The following is a 19,522-nucleotide window of genomic DNA, read 5'->3' as shown; positions in this document are numbered from 1 at the left end:
AACCTGACTGCGGCAGATGGTTTGTTACAAAGAACCATTTGGGAAGTTGTTGTTGGAAAAGGGCAGGCACTTTGAAAAAATACTTGGATGAACCATCTATCTATCACCATCCATCACAGACACGTTTCAACCAATCAGATCAACAAACCATACCATGCCAGACGAGATAAAACATCTTTTCCATCGAGAGTTAGTGCCATTCTCTGCTTTTCTTTACAAGGAGAAATACTTTCCAGTTCCGATATAATTAATGTTAGCAGCATCTGCTAACTTATATGTGCCAACCCCAGTTTTTCCTCTCAATGCAATTTCAGTTCAATTCAGTTTTATTTGTATAGCGCCAATTCATAGCAAAATTAATCTCAGGACACCGTTTTCAAAAGTAACTGTTACTTTACTTATTACTTCCTGCCAACAGTAGTTACACTACTAGTTATATTACTTTTCTGTTACTCCCCACAAAATTGGCAATTGTGGCCTTTCTAACCAAAATACAGACTTACAATTAAAATCCAGTTGTTGTTGTTTTAAAACAAAGTAATAGGAATAATTCCAGCTGCTGAATGTAAGCGTTTCTATCTTCCAAGCTAGCTTCCTCCTACAAAAATGAAGTTGTTGCTAATTATTTTTTGGTGGGGTAATTAGTAATTAGTTACACTACTAGTTACTTGGGAAAGTAATGTTATTACAGTGATATAACTAGTAATGAGTTACTGTCCAACATTGACCATCAATTCAATTCAATTCAATTCAATTCAATTTAATTTGTATAGGACCAATCATAACAAAGGTTATCTCAGGACTCAGGAGACCCAACAGACACAAATTGGTCTGGTACCATGTAGTTTGGCCACAAACACATAGATTGAAGCCTAGATGGATTCTTATATGATCTTATGATTTCATGATCTCACTAGGCAAGCTGCCTCACAAGGTTAATGTGCAAGAAAAAATTGATGTAAAAAATGTTGGATTCAAAATACTACTAAAAATGTCATGACTCCTGCCCTGTGATTGTGTAATTGTGTGGTTTTGTTTTCTACCTTGGTGTGAGTGAGGTGTGCTTGTTGAGTTTGTCTGTCTGCTTGTTATGTTATATATATATAGTTATAGATTACTTTATTAATCCCACAACGGGGAAATTCACTTGTCACAGCAACATTTGAGTGAAATACAGACGAATACAGATAAAAAAGCTATGGTGAGTGGTAAAAGCTATGGTATGGTGGTAATTTGAAAACAGAAACTACAACATGATCAGGTGTTATAGAGTCTGACAGCGGCAGGGATAAAAGACCTGTGGAACCTACTAAGGGACCCCACAGTGTCATGTAGGGGGTGAGAGGAGCTTAACTAACATCCTCTTCTCACCCACTTCCTCTGGAGTCCAGAGGACAGTCCAGGACGGAGCTCACTCTCCTGATCAGTTTATTGAGTCTTTTCCTGTCCCTGTTCATACTGCCCTCTCTCCAGCAGACCACAGCATAGAAGATGGCTGAAGCCACCACAGAGTCATAAAAAGTCCTGAGGAGAGCCCTGCACACTCCGAAGGACCTCAGTCTCCTCAGCAAGTGGAGGCAACCCTGGCCCTTCATGTAGAGAGCCCCCTTGCCCTCTCTCTCTCTGTCTCCACTCACGTGCTGGACACCCACAATCAAGCACACCTGCCTTCAATCAAGACTGCACCTCACCACTATAAGAAGCCTGACTGACATCCAGTCCCTGCCGGATCGTTGCACCACACACACAGTATGTTGTGTGCCGCGCATTAGCTCCTTTGAACTTGTTGCCAGTGTAGTCTTTTGTTTGCCAGCCTGCTACCAAATTCTTAAAACGGTTTCCTCTGCCACCAGATTCTCCTGTCTGCCAGCTCTCCACACCTCTACCACCTTCACCCCTGGACCCAAACCCCAGACTCCAGCCAGCTTCCAGATCACCTATCTTCGCACCAAAGAAATGAAGACCTTGTGTTCACTACTTCCAGTCTCAGTCTGCTTTTGGGTTCAACCTCAGAATTGTAACAAAAAATCTGCTTTGCAAATGTTCTGTTTGGAAGGAAATGCACTTGACACGTTTGTTAGACATCAAGGATGAACACAAAACATTTTGGTGAGGAACACTCAATGTAAACATAATGTTTGGTTGTTAACAAGAAAACTTCACAGGGAAGCTTTAAAGTAGTCTGTTGCCCTTCCAGGATAGAGCAAGCAAAGACTAATGATCATTGTTGTCATTGCCATCTAGTGGTTGTCATTTGTCAAACCAATATAGGCTCATATGGTGGGGCACAGAGCGACTGCAGGTTGTATGACCAGGGGAAAGATATGGACTGAAACTAAGTTGAAGGAATGTGATTTATGTGAGTTTGCTGATTCTTTTGTGCTGAAATATGTTTCATGACAAAATTTCAACTTGGATCATTTTAGTTCAGTCAGTTTTTTTACAAAACTTGTATAGATGGCAAATACAATTGCCTTTTATGATGTGCCATAAATGAACAAAAAGATGTATTTTCATAAAGAAATGAACACAGGTCACTGACCCAGCTGGACAACAGAAAAAACATAACAGAAACACATCACATTAATGTTTTACTCCTACTACATAAACAAATAAAAAACAAACTAACCAAAAAAATAAACTGTACCTCACCTTACCTCTCCAGAATTTATATAAAAATAATATATTTTAGACCTTAGAGTTTTTAAAATGTGAGCTAATCTGCTCAGTACTGTTTAGACGTTAACAAATCTGACTGACAGCAAACAACTGTCAGCACATAATTTTGTTCAGTGTTGCTACATATTGATTGGTGCTCAGAAATACATGACATCACCTTTTTCCAACTCAGCCCCAACCCACTTAAAACAGTAAGAAAGATTAGGACAAAAGCTCTCAGAATTGTCCAAACTAGCAGAAAAGGCTGTGTTCATGCAGGACCCCATCAATCAAAAATAAATAAATACCTGATTGAATGCTTTTTTTAGAATGCAAAAATGTCTCAAATGCCTATGCTAATACAAGATTTGTGTGATGTTTTGTATATTATTTGCATCTCTAGAAGAGCCATACCTTATTTAACTATACCTTTGGTATGGGTTCAAGTATCTTATGATAAGGATATTTCTATCCAAAAAAGATAACCAGTTCCAAGAATATAAAGCGTGATTGTATGTGTGCAACATCATGCCTATACAGCGGACAGAGACTGTAGTCCAATGCTCCTTTGACAAGAGCTTGATAACAAACTGTTCAAGTTCAGTGTTATAACCCCTTATCAGTGGCTAGGAGGCACAACTCCACAGTTTTTGTGGGTTGTGCTTTTGAATGAGCACACACTGTATTATTATGCAATTTATGGTTTTGAAGTTCATACACCAAGTAAAATTGACAAATTGAAAATGCAGGGAATGTTTTAAATCTTTAATACTGAAAGTGTAATATTGAGAATTGGGTTTCAATTATGTTTAATGCTGAGATAAGTTATAGAAGCCATAATATCATGGGACTGTATCCCATGCAAATGTACTTAGAAGTAGACTGAAATGTGCTGCTTGAGATGTAATTTGTTTTATTTTGTAAGATTATTTTCTAGGGCTTTTATTGCCTTAATGTGATAGTGATAGCTGCAGAGTGACACAAGAGTGGGGAGAGAGACGGGGGTGACATGCAGCAAAGAGCTGCGGGTTGGAATCAAACCTGGGACCTTTCTACATAGGGCGCAAGCGTTACCAGGTGAGTTACCAGGGGGCCCAAGAAGATGTAATTTTAACATAAACCTTTAAAAAGGTATCTCTTAAGCATTCACTATAATGAGACATTTGAAAACCTGCAAGTATTAATAAACTCACAACTATTAACTGATGTGTGACCTAAGAAGCAAGAACAAGATAATATTGGTGTTATATTATTATACTTTAACATTTTAAAATGCCTTTTTTTCTTATGCACAATACTACTTCAGTGTGTTCAAACATTTCTGCACAAAAATACAGATTCTAAAACTCATATTCAACAAAAGTTTCATGAAACTAGTTGCCTTTGTCCTTCCACACATACATATAGAGTGGACTTTGGAGCTGATACTGTACTCTATGTAATTCCCACCTACCCTCCATATGGAACACTTTTGGTATAAAAGGCCAGTGAGGAGGTTTAGGCCTCAGTCTCATCTGAGTACTCGCCACAGGAGCACAAAGGGGAGAGTTGCACAGAGCCCATGATGGGGGACTCAAAGCTCTTTCTTTCACTACTCCTAATCACAGTTACTTTGACTTGTAAGTATTTTTAAATTTTGATATACTATACAATAGAATTACAAATAAAAATCAATGTGAAAACGGATCTCTTTTTTAAGTAAAATTGTCTGCAGGATGAAACAAGGTTTTGCATTTCATTTTCTTATGATTGTCTCTACAGATGCTCAAGAACATGCAACCTGCCTGAGTAAGTTCCAGTACTTTTCTATGTTAATTATGTAATTCACTAATTCACTGTTCAAGAAATGTACAGTAGACTGGACTTTGATACTACACATATATAGTATTTTTTCCTAATATTTCTGTATAAAACACTTTCATGTCTTATCCATACAGCACTTTTTAAATCATGACTGAATTGCCAAATCAAACCTTCTCACTTTCTCACAGTAGCATATTGATGTAAAATAATGTAAAATTATTATCTTCTCTACAAGTAAACCAGAGGTACAAAGCCTACCACAAGTATGAATACCTGTACGAAGCAGAATCCTTGAACGGAATCAATGGTGCTTCACATCACAGGAATGGACCTAAAGCCACTTGCAAGGTACATGTCACTGTCAAGGTACAAGTCACTCTACATTATATCTAGCAGGCAAAAGCTAAAATAATCTTTTAAAACAGGTTGAAATTGAAGTACCTCAGACTTGTAGTTTCATCGTCCGCACCACTGGCTGTAGCCTGAGTGAGGTGGTCGACATGGACGCAGAAAACAACCCCGTGTTCAGTCCTGCACCCAGCTCAGATGACTTTGCAGCTGAAATGGAGAGGTACATTACATCAAACGTTTTCTGTTAAAGGTGGGGTCAGCAATCAACTATCTTTCTCAAGGATGACTGACCCCACCTTTGAATGACACATCTAGTAGTATTAACTCACATTATGCAATATAACATATTCTGTAAGATTTAAGAGTAAAAGTCTCACATTTTCTGCAGATATCCTCTGAAGGTTGTGGTTGATGGTGTGTATAATGTGAAACTGTACCCTGAGGATGGTGAGAAAACAACCATCCTGAACATCAAAAGGGGTATCATCTCCGCCCTGGCTGTGCCTTTGCCGGAAGAAGACAAGAATAAGAATATGGTAAGTCTCATACTTATTATTGTATGCTAAAAATTAAACTCTTTTCAGTTACTCCTGTCAGAAATGTTCTTTTCAAACACAATAAAAATTGCAATGGCAATAAAATGATTTCTGTGTTCACATTAATTTCAGCCCACTATCCACGGCATGTGCAAGACGGATTACTCCATAAACTCTAGAGACGGCATTGCAACAGACATCAGCCTCACCAGGGATCTGTCCAAGTGTGACAAATTCATCCCCATGAGAGATCACACCAGCCCCTTGGCACTTATCTCTGGCATGGTAAGATATCCGAGCAACTTCACTGACACAAGATCAAACAAAAGTCCCATAACTGTAAAAAAAAAAAAAATCTGATTCTGTAATGTCTTTGCACTGTAGTGTAAGAACAAACCACCCCAAGTACCCTAAGCATTGTTAAAATCATTATACAAGAACATTACAGCTGAGGTCTTTGTCTTTCAGCACTACCCTCTTGCCCAGCTGGTCAGAAGCTCACAGACCTGCAACTACAAGTTCGATAATGAGAAGAAACACATGACCTCTGGATCCTGCACTGAGAACCACATCCTCATTCCCTTCTCACACAAGTAAGTTAAACCTTGTACTAGACTCTATAAAATGATCCATTATGTAAGTGTACATACTGATATGTCTTGTGCAGTAGATACGCAGTATGTTTAACCTTGCGTTGCCTCTCCACAGGGGAGAATATGGAGTTACCAATGTTGGAAAGCAAGAACTGACTCTGATTCAGGTTTCTCCTCACAATGAAAGAGTCTTTGATCGCAGTAAGTCCTTTATTTAATTTGTATTGTTTCGATTTGTTGTTTTTGTTTTGACACTACTGGTAAAATTAACGCATTATAACAATCTTGCTTGTGTATCATAGGTGACATTGTCAAGGGTCTTCACATGGAGGTTGTCGAGGACAGGAGTGTTGTCCAAGATAAAGATGCAGGTCTAAACCTTCTGAGAGAACTGGCAACTCTGCCTGAGACTGAAGGCGAGAGGAGGGCCCACCTCTTCCACAAGCTTGTCACCATGGTCCGTGGAATGAAAACTGAGACCCTGAGTCCTGCCATTCCTGAGGCTCTTGCCGTGTCCCGTGTCCTGACCTACCAGGTTCTGGCCCAGTGTGGAACACCTGAGTGCAGCAGTGCCATCATGCAGATCCTCAGGACTTATGACAGCTCTTCACTCGAGGTTGATGCTACAGTTTTTGCTCTGGGACTTGTGTCCAATCCCTCTGCTCTCCTGATCAATGACATGCTTGAGATGGCCAAATACAAGCCCAGCAAGCCCATCATGTATGCCCTGAGCAATGTTGTCAAGAGGTGAGTGAAGTTAACAACAATTTATTTATTCACTTTATTCCCCTTTGTTTCAAATGAACTTCAGATTTTTTTTCCTCTTAAACAGGTTGTACAAAGCTGAAGGTAAACTGATCCCTGAGATTTACTCCATTGCTGAGTTCATGGCTGCCCAGCTGGGTGACTGTTCTGGTGACAAGGACAACACTTTCATGACCCTGAGAGTGGGTAACCTTCCCTGTAGATCCAAATTTAAATGACTAGCAACACCAATAAGAAGATTATTGATGTGTCCTTTGATTCTAGGTTATTGGAAACATGGCTCCAGCTCTGGTACTTGCTGGTCCTGCACTCAGAGGCGCTGTCATCCAGTGTGTGAACCAACCTGCAGCTTCCCCGGCTGTCCAGCAGGCTGCCATTCAAGTGTACAGGCTGACTACAGTCCCTGAGGAGGCAAGTCAAATTATTTCAAAGGTTTGACACATTATTTGAAGAATTCTACTGTATGCTAATTCTGTTGATCTTGTTTGGTCACAGAACAGAGAAGTTATCATGCAAGTGCTTTTGGACAGTGCAAGCCCAATGCAAAAGCGCATTGCTGCATATCTGGTACTTATGAAGGACCCCCAGCCCACTGAACTGGCCCAGCTGGCTAATGCTTTGCCCAATGAGCAGGACCAACAAGTCAAGAGCTTTGTGATTTCCCACATTACCAACATTTTGTCCTCAACTGTGCCAGAGACTCAAGAGTAAGTAAAAAGCAATTGCAACTATATGTGTAGATATTTTTTAATTTGTTATACACTACATGGTTGATGGTTAGTAGGTATCCCGATTTTATCCCCATCACTTGTTTAAATGTAAAGTAAGTAAGTAAAAAGCAGTTGCAAGTTGCTATATGTGTAGATATTTTTTTATTTGTTATACAATATAAGATAGTTAGTAGGTATCCCGATTTTATTACCATCAGTTGTTTAACTATAAAAAAACATGTAATCTCCACAGATTGAGACAGAAGATTCGTGATGCCCTGCAGGGTCATGAGATCGGGCCCATTATGGACCCCACCAAGTTCTCTCGCAATTACAAGATCGGATCTGTGGAAGGCAACATGATCTTTGAGGGTACCAGTTACCTGCCCAAGGAGGCCATGCTTGAAATGACTCTGAAGGCATTTGGCTATGAGATTGATATGATGGAGGTAAACATTTTGAGCTATATTTAATGAAAATTGAACTATTAGACCAATTAAAGAAGACAATCTAGAGTCCTGCTTGTAAGTGATACATATTTCGCCATTACAGGTTGGTATGGAAGGCAAAGGATTTGAGCCAACTGTTGAGGCCCTGTTTGGAAAGAATGGATTCTTCCCTGATACTACCCTGAAGACAATGTACTTTGTCTCTGATAACATGCCTCTCAGAGTCAATGAGATCCTGCAGAACATGCTGCCTTCTCTGAAGAAGGACAGGATGAAGAGACAGGTACTCAGACCAATCTGTTTTATGTATATTAATGTATCTGATTAGTAATCATGAGGTTGTATTTCGATGAATTTACTAATACAGTATGGACATTTATAGGCCTCCCAGAACTTGATGAGGGAGATTGGGCGCAACCTCAATAAACTGGTGAAGGAACTGAAGACCACGCAATCTCCAAAGGCAATGGTTTACTTGAGGTTTTTAGGAAATGAGCTGGGATATCTGAGGACCAATGAAATCACAGAGATGTCCTACTCCGCTGCCATGATGATTGACAACATGTTCAAGTTGTTCCCTACTGAAGTAAATAAAACCTGATGTAAAACAATTTAAAGTATGAAAGATTTAATTAGTTTATCATTTGATTAACATCTGAATTTTTATGTTTTTTGTGCCACAGCTAATGCGGTCACTGATGACCAAGGCTGACAACACAATCTTTGCCCACTACATCTTCATGGACAATGAATTCTTCCTGCCTACTGTCACTGGTGTGCCTCTGAGGATTGCACTGTCTGGTACTTTCACCCCTGGCATCAAGGGTGGATTCAAGATTGCTCCTGACATGGTATCTTATCTATAGAAGTCTTTGAAAAAAATTGTTTTACAGACAACCGAGTGCATGTTTTTTTCGATTACACACTATTAACCTAAGTCTATTTTGCTTCCACAGAGTGAAGTTACCTTCATGCCCTCTGCTGGCATTGAGTTTGTAACTCAGGTTGGCTCCCACATCCCTGAATATGTCAACTCTGGATTAGAGATGCACACCAACATCTTCCATGAAAGTGGAATCAGTGCAAAGATCTCCATGGGACGCGATAATGTCAAGTTGACCATCCCTGCTCCAATGAGTCCTACAAAACTCATAAAAATGACGTAAGTCCTTAGCCACTTATCTCTTTATTTACAAATAGCTACACTTACTTGTAATTAAAGAATATGAGGAGTTCCTCCCTACATAGAATATGACAAATGTTAGACTGGAAGATATTCCAGGTGTAGTTACATGTACTTGGCCCTAAACAAACATTTTACAGAATTTTACATTTTGTACTGGTATCCTTGCAACTTTCATACATAGAAACACCCTGGTGGCAGTGACTGGATCAGAAGTGAAGACAATTCCCCCTATGGTGATGGACATGGTTGATGTCAATGAGTGCACTCCCGTCTTTGCTGGAATGAAATACTGCACTGCTCTGCAGTACACTGATGCTTTCTCGCAGAAGACATCCCCCTACTTCCCCTTCACTGGAGACAGCAAGTGAGCAAAACCTTCTTAACCACCAGGAATTTATTGTGCTGAATTTTATAAATGATAAAATAAATGATTTGCCTATGAATTTTGGCTAATTGATTTATCTGAATAGATTCGCTGTGGAGCTCCACCCTACTGGTGAAGTCACTGAGTACACAGCCACTGTTGCCTACGAGCTCCTCAGAGAGGGAGAAGGGGGCCGGCAGAAGGTTGACTCTGTGAAGTTTATTCTGAGAGCTGAAGGTAATGTACAGTACAGAAAAATATTTTTGATTTATCACTCACTCAATTTGAAAAAGCTCTTAAGTTTAATGGAGTTATGTAATATTAATCAATTGGTTGGCCAACAACAGGTGCAGAGCCCACTGAAGCGAGAGCAATCATGAAATATAACAGAAGGAAGAATGTCATCACAGCTGACGTCCAGATCCCTGACTATGATGTGGAGGCTGGACTCAGGTTGGGTGTGGTTGATGGAAACACCAAGGGCAAAGGAACTCACTCCATCTCTCTTGACTTCATAAACAAGAACATTCCTCAGCTCTCCCTGGTTGGTCGTGCCAAGTAAGGAATCAACCGTAATTCCTCATGATATAACACTAATGACACCCTCATAATTGAGAGTATGCTAACTCACTCTTACATTTTTCAGTCTGAAGGCCATGAAGGAAGGTATGCTGCAAGTCCAACTTCTTGTCCCCTCAGTCAATGCTGATGCCACCGTCACAGCTAACATGAAGCGTGATGAAGAGTTGGAACTGGAGCTCAAGAGTGAAATCAAGTTCTTGGAAACTACTTCTGAGCAGAAAATCTCAATGAAATATGGTAATATAAGTTTCCAGTTACCATTGACTTTTCTGACTTCTTAGATGCCTACATATTTTCACTGTAGACTGGGTCATAACTGGTTGGTCCAGATCATCTAGTCCCAATGGATGGAAAGGATTTAGTAAAAAACTGTATTTGAACCAAAACCTAGTCTGAGCATTAAAAATTTTTTTCTAATGCATCAGCATTCTTTTCAACATTTTCTTTACAGATACCAGCAAGATTGAGGTTGAATTTAAGTCAGATGTGGACTCTGAGATCTTGGACATTCTTCCATACACTGACAAGATTAAAAAGTATGGTAATGATGTTCTTGACATGCGGGTAGGGGAGACTGACATGACAATCTGTCAAATTTTCAAGGCATTTGTGGAGGTAAGAATCTCTGATTTTACAGTTATTTAGACTGACAGATCTTCTTTGATTTGAAATTCATAAAACATACATTGCTTATTCTTTAGGCAACAAACAACCACATTGAAAGCTACGCTGTTGAGATCCCTTACATTCAGAGCTTCAGAGTGCCTGATATTCCTGAGGTTTCACTGCCAGAGAAACTGTTCTTTAATACGTAAGTCTGAAAGAAATCAGTAATAAATATATAAAACATTTTATTATTGAAAGATTATTAATTGTTTTGTTTGTTTATTTGTTTGTTTGTTTGTTTGTTTATAACAGTGAGGCAAAGGCTGTCTACCATTTCAAAAATGAGCGTTTCACCATCGCTATCCCTCTCCCTCTTGGAGGAAAGTCAACAGAAGAGCTTAACTTCCCACCAGCTTTGACCACACCTCGCATGTCTCTACGCCAGTTTGGACTGGAGATTGTCTCCATGGAGATTCCCATCCCAGAGCTTGTTGTACCTGAGAGCCTTACTCTGTCTATTCCTCATTTTGGCAAAGCTGAGCTTTCATCTCTAATAAGGAGTAACCTATACAACATAGAGGCCTCAATGGCAGCTGGCAAAGATGTGGTGGAGACACCAAGCTACTCAGCTAAGTTTGATGTGAAAGGAACCTCCCCACTTGACATCCTCTCAATAAAGATTGAAGGTATTTCCTAAAATATCATTCATTAATTTAGAATTTGCTACATTGTTATCCTTAACTCACAGTTAAATGGTTAGTTCTTTGTTCTTGGTAGAACAGTTATCAGGTTTTGAATTCCACTGACAGAACGACAATGTGACTAATGTTCAGCTAAAATGTTACATTGTTGACATATTTTTAATTTATTTTGTATATTTGTTAAAAAGGAATCAATTATCAGTTATCAATCTTATTTTCTTCTTTTGTTGTTTTATTTAGGCTCTGGAATGTTGACCACCACTGATTCCATCAAGGCCCAGTTGAAAAGCTCTTTGGCACACAAATTCATTGAAGCCAGTATTAGTATTGTTGAGGATGTAACAATCTCAGACAAAATCAACTTGAGATCAAGCAGCAAGATTGAAGCCACAAGCCCATTTGGTCTCAATATTGCTCTAGAGCACACTGGTATGTCTGGAATCAACACTGAAGAAATATCTGCTGATAGCAACTTTGAGGGAATGTTCAAGGCTGGACCCATGTATGGCAAGACCATTTCGACCCAGTCATTCAGCATCTTTCCATTCAGGCCAGAGGCAAAGATCGATTCTACTGTTCAGATTGACTCCACTATTATTCAGGCCCAGAACACAATTGCAGCAACCCTTGCCAATGGGGAATTCTCTGTTGTGTCTAACACCAACGCATTTGAAGACATCGTGACCCATGTTGCTGAGCTTTCCTTCAAAGACAGCAAGTTGTCACTGAAATATGATGCAAATGCCCTTGCTCTTTGTATGAAGATCCGCAACCAGGCTGAAGCCTCTGTTGGTGCTGGTGAAGTTGTCATGAGAATGGAGACAAATGCAGATCACTCTGAAAACCGTGTTTACTCTCTGCTGACTGCCTCTCTTGATGTTAATGGTCTGGCTGTAAACAGTGATGCCACTGTGAAGCTCCTTGAGAATGAGGCTATTCACAAAGCTACACTGAAAATGAACAAGGATGGTATGACCACAAGTGGAACAAACACCCTCCAGAGCCCCCTTGCCTTGGAAAACACCTTTGATGCTGGGCTTGATGCTTCAAGAGCTACTCTATCCATCACTAACAAGGCTGCGATGCGTGACATGATGGTTGATAATGCCAATACTTTGACCATTACTCTCTCTAGCTTTGACTTCACCTCAAAGGCTGAAGCCACTGCAAGTGAGTATGCTTCCTACACTCATGATATCACCATCGACCTGAAGCCCTACACTGCCTCTGCAAATGTTAACAACAACTTGAAACTTCTGGCGGCAAATGTCAATCATGAGGCTCAGCTGCAGGCAGAGCTGTACAAGATGGACCTGACTGGAAGCCTGAAAACCATCTATGGTGAGGAAGAGATCAAGCACACATATCAAGTAAATTATGCTGAAATGACTGCGAATGCAAAGTGTAGCACCACTGGAAAAGTCTTTGGAACTCACATGAGCCACAACACAGAGCTTGAGGTTGTTGGTCTTGCTGCCAGACTCACCAATGATGCTCGCTTCAACTCTCAGCCATTGCGCTTTGACCACACCATCCGTTGCAGTATTGTGCCTTTTGATTTTAACCTTGATGCCGTCTTCAATGCTGATGGAGACCTGACCATGTATGGAAAGCACAGTGGCCAGCTCTATGGCAAGTTCCTCCTTAGAGCACAACCCCTGGCTTTTGCTAGCTCACATGAATACAGAGCATCAGTAACTCAGCAACTACATAACAGTTTTACCCTTGAGACAATTATTGACAACAACGTTGATACTGTTCTGTCACCCATAGAGCAGAAGACCAGTTTTAGAATGAAGTCTAAAATGAATGACCACATTTTAAGTCAGGACATAAGTGTTTACAACACTGATGAGAGAACTGGAATTGAGGTTTCTGGCTCCATCCTCACAAATATCCTCAACACAGACTCCACAGACAACCAGGAATTTGCCATCTCTGGGTTCCTCAGGTATGACAAGAGCTCAAATAGTCACATAATTCAGTTCCCTATGATTGAAAGTCTTTCTTCTTTCTTGGAAAGCATGAAGGGGCTATTTGTACAAGTTGCAGAGGCAGTGCAAAACCATGTTAACAATGAGGACATCATAGCTAAACTTGAGGCTCTTCTTCAGCATGCAAGTGACCTTTTTTCTCAACTGAATATAGAAGACAAACTAATTCAGCTGAAGCAGTATTTCAGTGATTTTACCCAAGAATATGTCATCTCTATGGAGGATGTGGAAGCCTCTTTGAGAAACCTGAAGGTTACTGTTGAGACATTGCTGGCTGATCTTACTGTTTACGTCCAGCACTTTGCTGGTATGATGAAGGAGATTATTGTTAGTGGCACTCTGCCTGAAACCCTCATTCAGAAAATCCAGCAACTGCTGAATGCCATTAATGAGGAGTATGACATCAAGGCTGTGGTTGTGTATGTGATTGATACCATAAGGGAGGTGATCCAGCAGATTGACCTGGAAAAACTGAAGGGCAGCAGCATTGCATTGTTGTGTGATATTGATGCCAAGTATGAAATCATGGCTAAGCTGCAGAGAATTGTGAGTAACATGAAACAAACAATTGAGACCTTTGACATGCAGACATTTGCTGCTGAGTTGAAGAGGTACATTTCATCGATCAACTTTAGAGCTCACATCGAGGAACTAGTGAGTCAGATTCCCACAGAGATTTTCAGTGATATAACAGATTATATTAGGGAAATGATTCAGGACCTCGACATCCTAGGAAAGATCAATGCATTTTATGTTAAAATGAGAGAGCTGATTATGAAGTTTGAGGCTGAGAGAAAGGTCCAAGCGGTTTTGGAAAAGGTTGTGGAGCTCATCAAGCAGTTCAGAATTGAGGACACCATCAGGACTGTAGCCAAGATGGTGAAGGACGCACACATCCCTACTAAATTTATGGAAGTATTCCAGGGTGCTATCAATTACTTAAAAACAACTGAGGTTAAGGATATAATTTCACAGTTCAATGTATATATTAGCATTATTGAGGAGAAATGTAAGTCATTTGACTATAATGACTTTGTGGATCATACCAATCAAATGATAGCTGAGTACACTACTCATGTGAATGACCTGATCAAGGCTCTTGAAATCCCTCAGAAATTTGACGCAACAAGAGATTTTGCCAACTTGATCTTATCCTCTGTTAGGGGTCATGTGGAACAACTTAGAGAAATTAAAATTGCAGAACTTGTGAAGGAATTCTTTGACCAAGTTGTGTTAAATAATCTGAAAGGATTTGCTGAAATTATAAAGCAAGAATTTGCTAAACTGGATGTCAATGCTGAAATTACCTCTTACCTGCAGTTACTAAGAAAGTTCTATTCAGAGTTCATAACTATTGCCACGGACATGTGCACCAGTATAATTGAGATCATTAAGAAGGTGGCACCTCAGCAAAAAATTGTCAGTGAGATATTGCAGATCATCGAGGGGCTTATTACTGAACTGAAGAAAGCTGAGCTAAACATGCCATCCTTCACCATTCCTCTCACTGATCTTGTTATGCCTTCCATGAAGTTCAGCATCGATCAGCTACACCAGTTTGAAATCCCATCACAGCTGGACATCCCTGAGTTTACTATCTTGGGTTTCCACACTGTGCAAGCCACCACTATCTCAACTAATGACATTAAACAGAGAATCATTGATTTGATTGATTTTGTTCTCAACTTTGAGATGAAGATGTTTGATATGGGTGCTTCGTTTGGAGAACTAACTATATATCTTCCTGCCCTGCCTGAGTTTTCACTTCCTGAGATTACAGTATCTGAGTTTTCCTTTCCCAGTCTTCCTCATGTTCCATCGGAGAAACTTGTTAATACTCTCCAACTCCCAACATTTTACCTGCCAGCCATTCCTAGTGGGATCATTATTCCAGGATTTGGTAAACTGAGTTATGAGATAAAAGTCAACTCCCCCATCTACACTGTTAGGAATGCTGCTGAGGTCCAGAGCTCTCTTGATGTAGATGAGACTCCTCAGTTGATAGCTTTTATGACTTCCCAAGGCACCTCTCTCAGTTATGAAATCCTTAACTTTAACCTGGATTCCACTGCTCGTATTGCTGTTGCCAAGGGGCCTCGTGTTATTGCTGCTGAAAGCCTTAAGTTCACTCACAATTTTCTTGCGTTGGACCACCATGCATCTGTGACATTTTATGACTTCTCAGCCCAGGCTTCAGCCAAGACCATAGTAAAGGCCACCACAGCACCCTACAATGCTGAGCTTTTAAATGAAGCTTTCTTAGCTACCAAGGGTGGTTTATCTGCCACTATTGACACTTCCTTTAAACATACAGTCAACCTCCCCATCATGGGCCTCACTGGTGAGACATCTGTAACTCAAAAAGCTGTGGCCCGCCAAGAAGGTGCCTCTATTACAATAACTGTTGGAAATCAGGGTTCTTCCACCTTCAACTCTCATGACAGTACCCACAAGAGTGACTTGCAAATTGTGGTCAATCCAAGTACAGTCAAATTGACCTTCCTTGGTGACACAGATACACTCATTTTGAAGGTGAGACAGACCCTGAGTGCTGACTTTGTTATGTTCAGCCATTTAAAGCTTGATATTCGCTCTGAAGCAGAAGGCCCGACCATCAAAAACAGCCTTTTAGTGGGATCACTGAATGCCAATCTGCATGACATGAAGCTTGAGCTGAAGGCAACCCATAGCACAGATTTAATTGGTATTGTCAATGGAGCCCTATACAATGTGATTGATGTTGTTCTCTGTCCTAGAGAAGTTGTGTTCAGCTTTCAGAATAAGGGAAACACCAAGGTCAGTTTCAATGATGCTCTTACTGCCAAAATTGATCTGCAGAATGATTACACTGCAACCTTCAGGCCTGACAAGCAACATATGAACACTGTCACTCTGGCCAATTTTAATCAGTACAAACTTTTCTGGAACTTCACTGCAGAGAACAATGAGAGAGAGGCTGCCATCCTTACTGATGTAAAAGGGGAAGCAAACTTTGATTTCCTGACTACGCCTCTCAGCATTCCTGAAATTGAAATTCCATTTGTTGACTTACGCACTCCAGCTATTAGTGATCTTGACTTGTATGACCAAACAGGACTGAAACACATTTTGACTACCACTCAGCAGACTGTTGATGTGGACACTAAGATTGTTTATCAGAAGAGCCAAGCTCCCCGCTTGGTTGATGTGATGGGTGTAATCCACATTCCATCTGTGGGGAACCTGATCACTGAACTGTCTTTCAAGTCTGGCATTATCAATCTGAATGTCAATGCTGGAATGTATGCTGAGGATGATCTTGTCTTCCGTCTGGGAGCTACCACAGCCTCTGTGTTTGAAGGTCTAAAATCCAAACTTGATGCCACCACCAGTTTGACCCTGAAGAGAGGAATAAAGTTGGCCAATTCCCTGTCCCTTGAAAATCATCACATGGAAGGCACTCATGACAGCACCATCAGTATGAATACTGAGACTTTTGACACTGCTATCTCTGTGGCCACTGTTGCAAAGATTGCTCTCCCTATACTCAATCTGGAAGCCAACCAAAATCTGGTTGCAGACACAAAAACCAAACCAAATGCTGCCTCCACCTTGAGGATGAAGGGTGATTTCAACATCCCTGTGATCAAGGCTGTTGGAAAGGCTGAGGTAGACCACACTCTGAAGATGGAAGGAACCTTTGAGTATGTTTCCATGGAGGCATCCACTAGGGCAAACATGGATGGCACAGTGCTCGAAGACTGTTTAGTTTTGGGAGTCCTAGATAATGAGGTTAATCTCTATCTGAATAATGATGGCCTACGCTCCACCTTCAAGGTTATTGCTGATTCCAAGCTTAACTATGGCACCACAAAAGTAATTGGCATGGATGTAAATGAGAATCTCTCTGTTGAAGCCTCCCTGGGCCGTGTGTATGCAGTGCTAAAGTATACTGGCAACAATGAGGCAAACTTGTTCAACTTTAACACCAATGGGAAGCATATTGCCCAAGCCACCATTGACTTTGCACCAGCATCTTCCTTGACTGCTGATATTGAGATAGATATATCTCAGCCAAGCAGCCTGGGTGAGTTCACCATCTTTGAAAAAACTGTTGCTGAAGTGACAGCTGCTAAGCAGAAGATGTCAACCAATGTCAAGATTGTCAGCCCACTGTACACCACAAACCTGGCAGCTGAAGTTGAGGGAAATGCTCCTGTCTTCAAAGTCACCTTTAAGTCCTCTGCCACCTCTGCCATCGTCATCTTGGAGTATGACCTGGACTGTAAGTTTTTCTTTTTTTAGCATATATACATTTTGCATCTTAAATAAAAAAGTTTAGTTTTAAGGTTTGACTAAAGGCAATGTGCTCCAACAGCCTCCATTATCATAAACTTTGAACAAGATGGCGTGAGCCTGACTGGGAAGGTGGTTTTCACCCATAGTGATCTGACCATGGACATTCAACACCTTCTTTCCCATACACTGAGGTAAGACTTTAAATAAGTATTGTGTGTGACAGTTGTAATTTGACTAGTTACTCCAAAACACACACATTTTACTTTAAATCCAAAGAAAAGAACCCATATTATAAAATATGCTCATAATTATTTCCTGTTAAATAGTCCTGTTTCTTGGATAAAGTTGCCTTCTTTGGTATTTCGAAAAAAAATACACCTTCCTGCCTGTCTCGACAGTGACTCCCGTCTCACCCTGAATGTGGACATAAACAGCCCTGCCTTTACTGACATGAACTTGCGTTATGCTGTCCGCAAAGATGGAATCAGTGCCACAATCTCTGTCCCATCCACCGGCTTCCTGGGTCTTCAGCTCCATGGAAGGGTCCCATCTCAGATGAATGCCAGGTTTTATGGCCGTTATGCTGTAAGGATTTCGTGCTGCTATTAAATTTGAGCAGTTACATTAATCAAAAGATTTACATATCATTTAGGTTTTTGTTTTGTTTTCTGTTAAACAGTCTGATCCTGGGAAGGATGTCGATATCATCACCGTCAGAGCTTCTGCCAAAGATGCTGATAGAATTAATCTGAAGATGGTCTTCAACATGGAAGTCCCTGACATCATGGTCAGCGGACTACAGGAAAGACTTCCTGCCATCATCTCTTGTTTGTCTAGCTTTGCTGAGAAATATGAACTGTTCAGACATGCTGCTCAGCTGAAGAATATTATTATTGACTATACCGAAGAGGCCCACATCATTGCAAATAACCATGCCCCACATCTGAGCCAGGTGTCCATCCTCTTTAGGAACACAGTTGTTCAGTACCAGAAGACTGTTCAGGTATTTCTGGATGCTGTCATCAAGATCCTGAGGGAGACCCATGTCAAGTTGCCTGGTTCTGAGGAGATGAGCCCTCTTATTGAGGTGCTCAATCAGATGACCACCAGAATTAGTACTATGGTAGAGAAAGCCATGCGCTTGGTGGCCATTAACGTAGAATATGCTTCCAACGCTGTAATTGGCATGATCAGTAAAATTCAGGTTACAATGCCCATTGGTGATGTCATGGCTGGAGCCCAAATAATTGACGAGATCAGGGACAGGGTAAAGACAATGCCTAATCCTATTTTGGATGTTTTGAAACAGCTGGAGAGTCTAGACATGTTCCTGAAGAAACTGGGTGACACCTTAAAATTATATGTTGATAAAGTTCAGGACTTCGTTGACAATGCCCTAAAGTCTGATGTCCTTGATGCTGTTGCGGTCTACTTTAATGATTTGTATCACAAATATGTACGTTTCATGAAAACAGTCACCAAGTACGCAAACAGAGCTTTGGACACTGAGTATATAAATGGAGCCCTTAATTACATTCTGGATATTTTCAGATCTGTAGTGAATCAATTGAACTACTCCGTTACTGACTATCTGCAGCAGGCTCCTGCTCAGTACAGAGCTTACGTAAAGGTTAAGGGTAGAAAGCTTGAGATTAATATTTGATTCCACCTTCGCAAGTAAGCTAAAATATTTAAATGATACTATTTAAACTGCTTTAAATTATCCAAAAATAAAGGTGTAAGTGTTCAAAACATGTATTTAAAAAATAGGCAAACAAATACTAGATGATCTGTTTTTTTCAAAAATAAATGGAAAAACAGAGGCTGAGCATAAAACTATTACATGTAACAACAGTGCATATAACAACCTGTATACCATATCTGTTGCAATTCTAATTTGTATATCTTTGTTTGATAGTGGTGTGAAATAAAGTGTGTTTAATGAA

The 19,522-nt window shown here is 40.4% G+C and overlaps 1 protein-coding gene across 1 annotated transcript; it reads left to right on the top strand.

Moving 5' to 3' along the window:
• The first annotated feature begins 4,160 nt into the window (after window positions 1-4,160).
• Window positions 4,161-19,522, top strand: LOC127368055 (apolipoprotein B-100-like). Its single transcript, XM_051408485.1, has 28 exons — window positions 4,161-4,277; window positions 4,420-4,446; window positions 4,697-4,809; window positions 4,887-5,032; window positions 5,201-5,348; window positions 5,481-5,633; window positions 5,817-5,941; window positions 6,057-6,142; window positions 6,244-6,688; window positions 6,774-6,888; window positions 6,971-7,117; window positions 7,202-7,413; window positions 7,670-7,865; window positions 7,969-8,148; window positions 8,248-8,451; window positions 8,549-8,716; window positions 8,822-9,027; window positions 9,233-9,415; window positions 9,522-9,652; window positions 9,763-9,973; window positions 10,062-10,234; window positions 10,449-10,612; window positions 10,699-10,808; window positions 10,916-11,289; window positions 11,545-17,562; window positions 17,656-17,767; window positions 17,975-18,161; window positions 18,256-19,522. Exons 1-28 carry the CDS (start codon window positions 4,220-4,222, stop codon window positions 19,237-19,239), a joined length of 11,376 nt encoding a protein of 3,791 aa, XP_051264445.1. The 5' UTR covers window positions 4,161-4,219; the 3' UTR covers window positions 19,240-19,522.

This window comes from Dicentrarchus labrax, unplaced genomic scaffold, assembly GCF_905237075.1.
Source record: "Dicentrarchus labrax unplaced genomic scaffold, dlabrax2021, whole genome shotgun sequence".
Lineage (NCBI taxonomy): Eukaryota > Metazoa > Chordata > Actinopteri > Moronidae > Dicentrarchus > Dicentrarchus labrax.
Note: the sequence above shows the minus strand (reverse complement) of the source record. Positions and strands in the feature narration are given on the sequence as shown.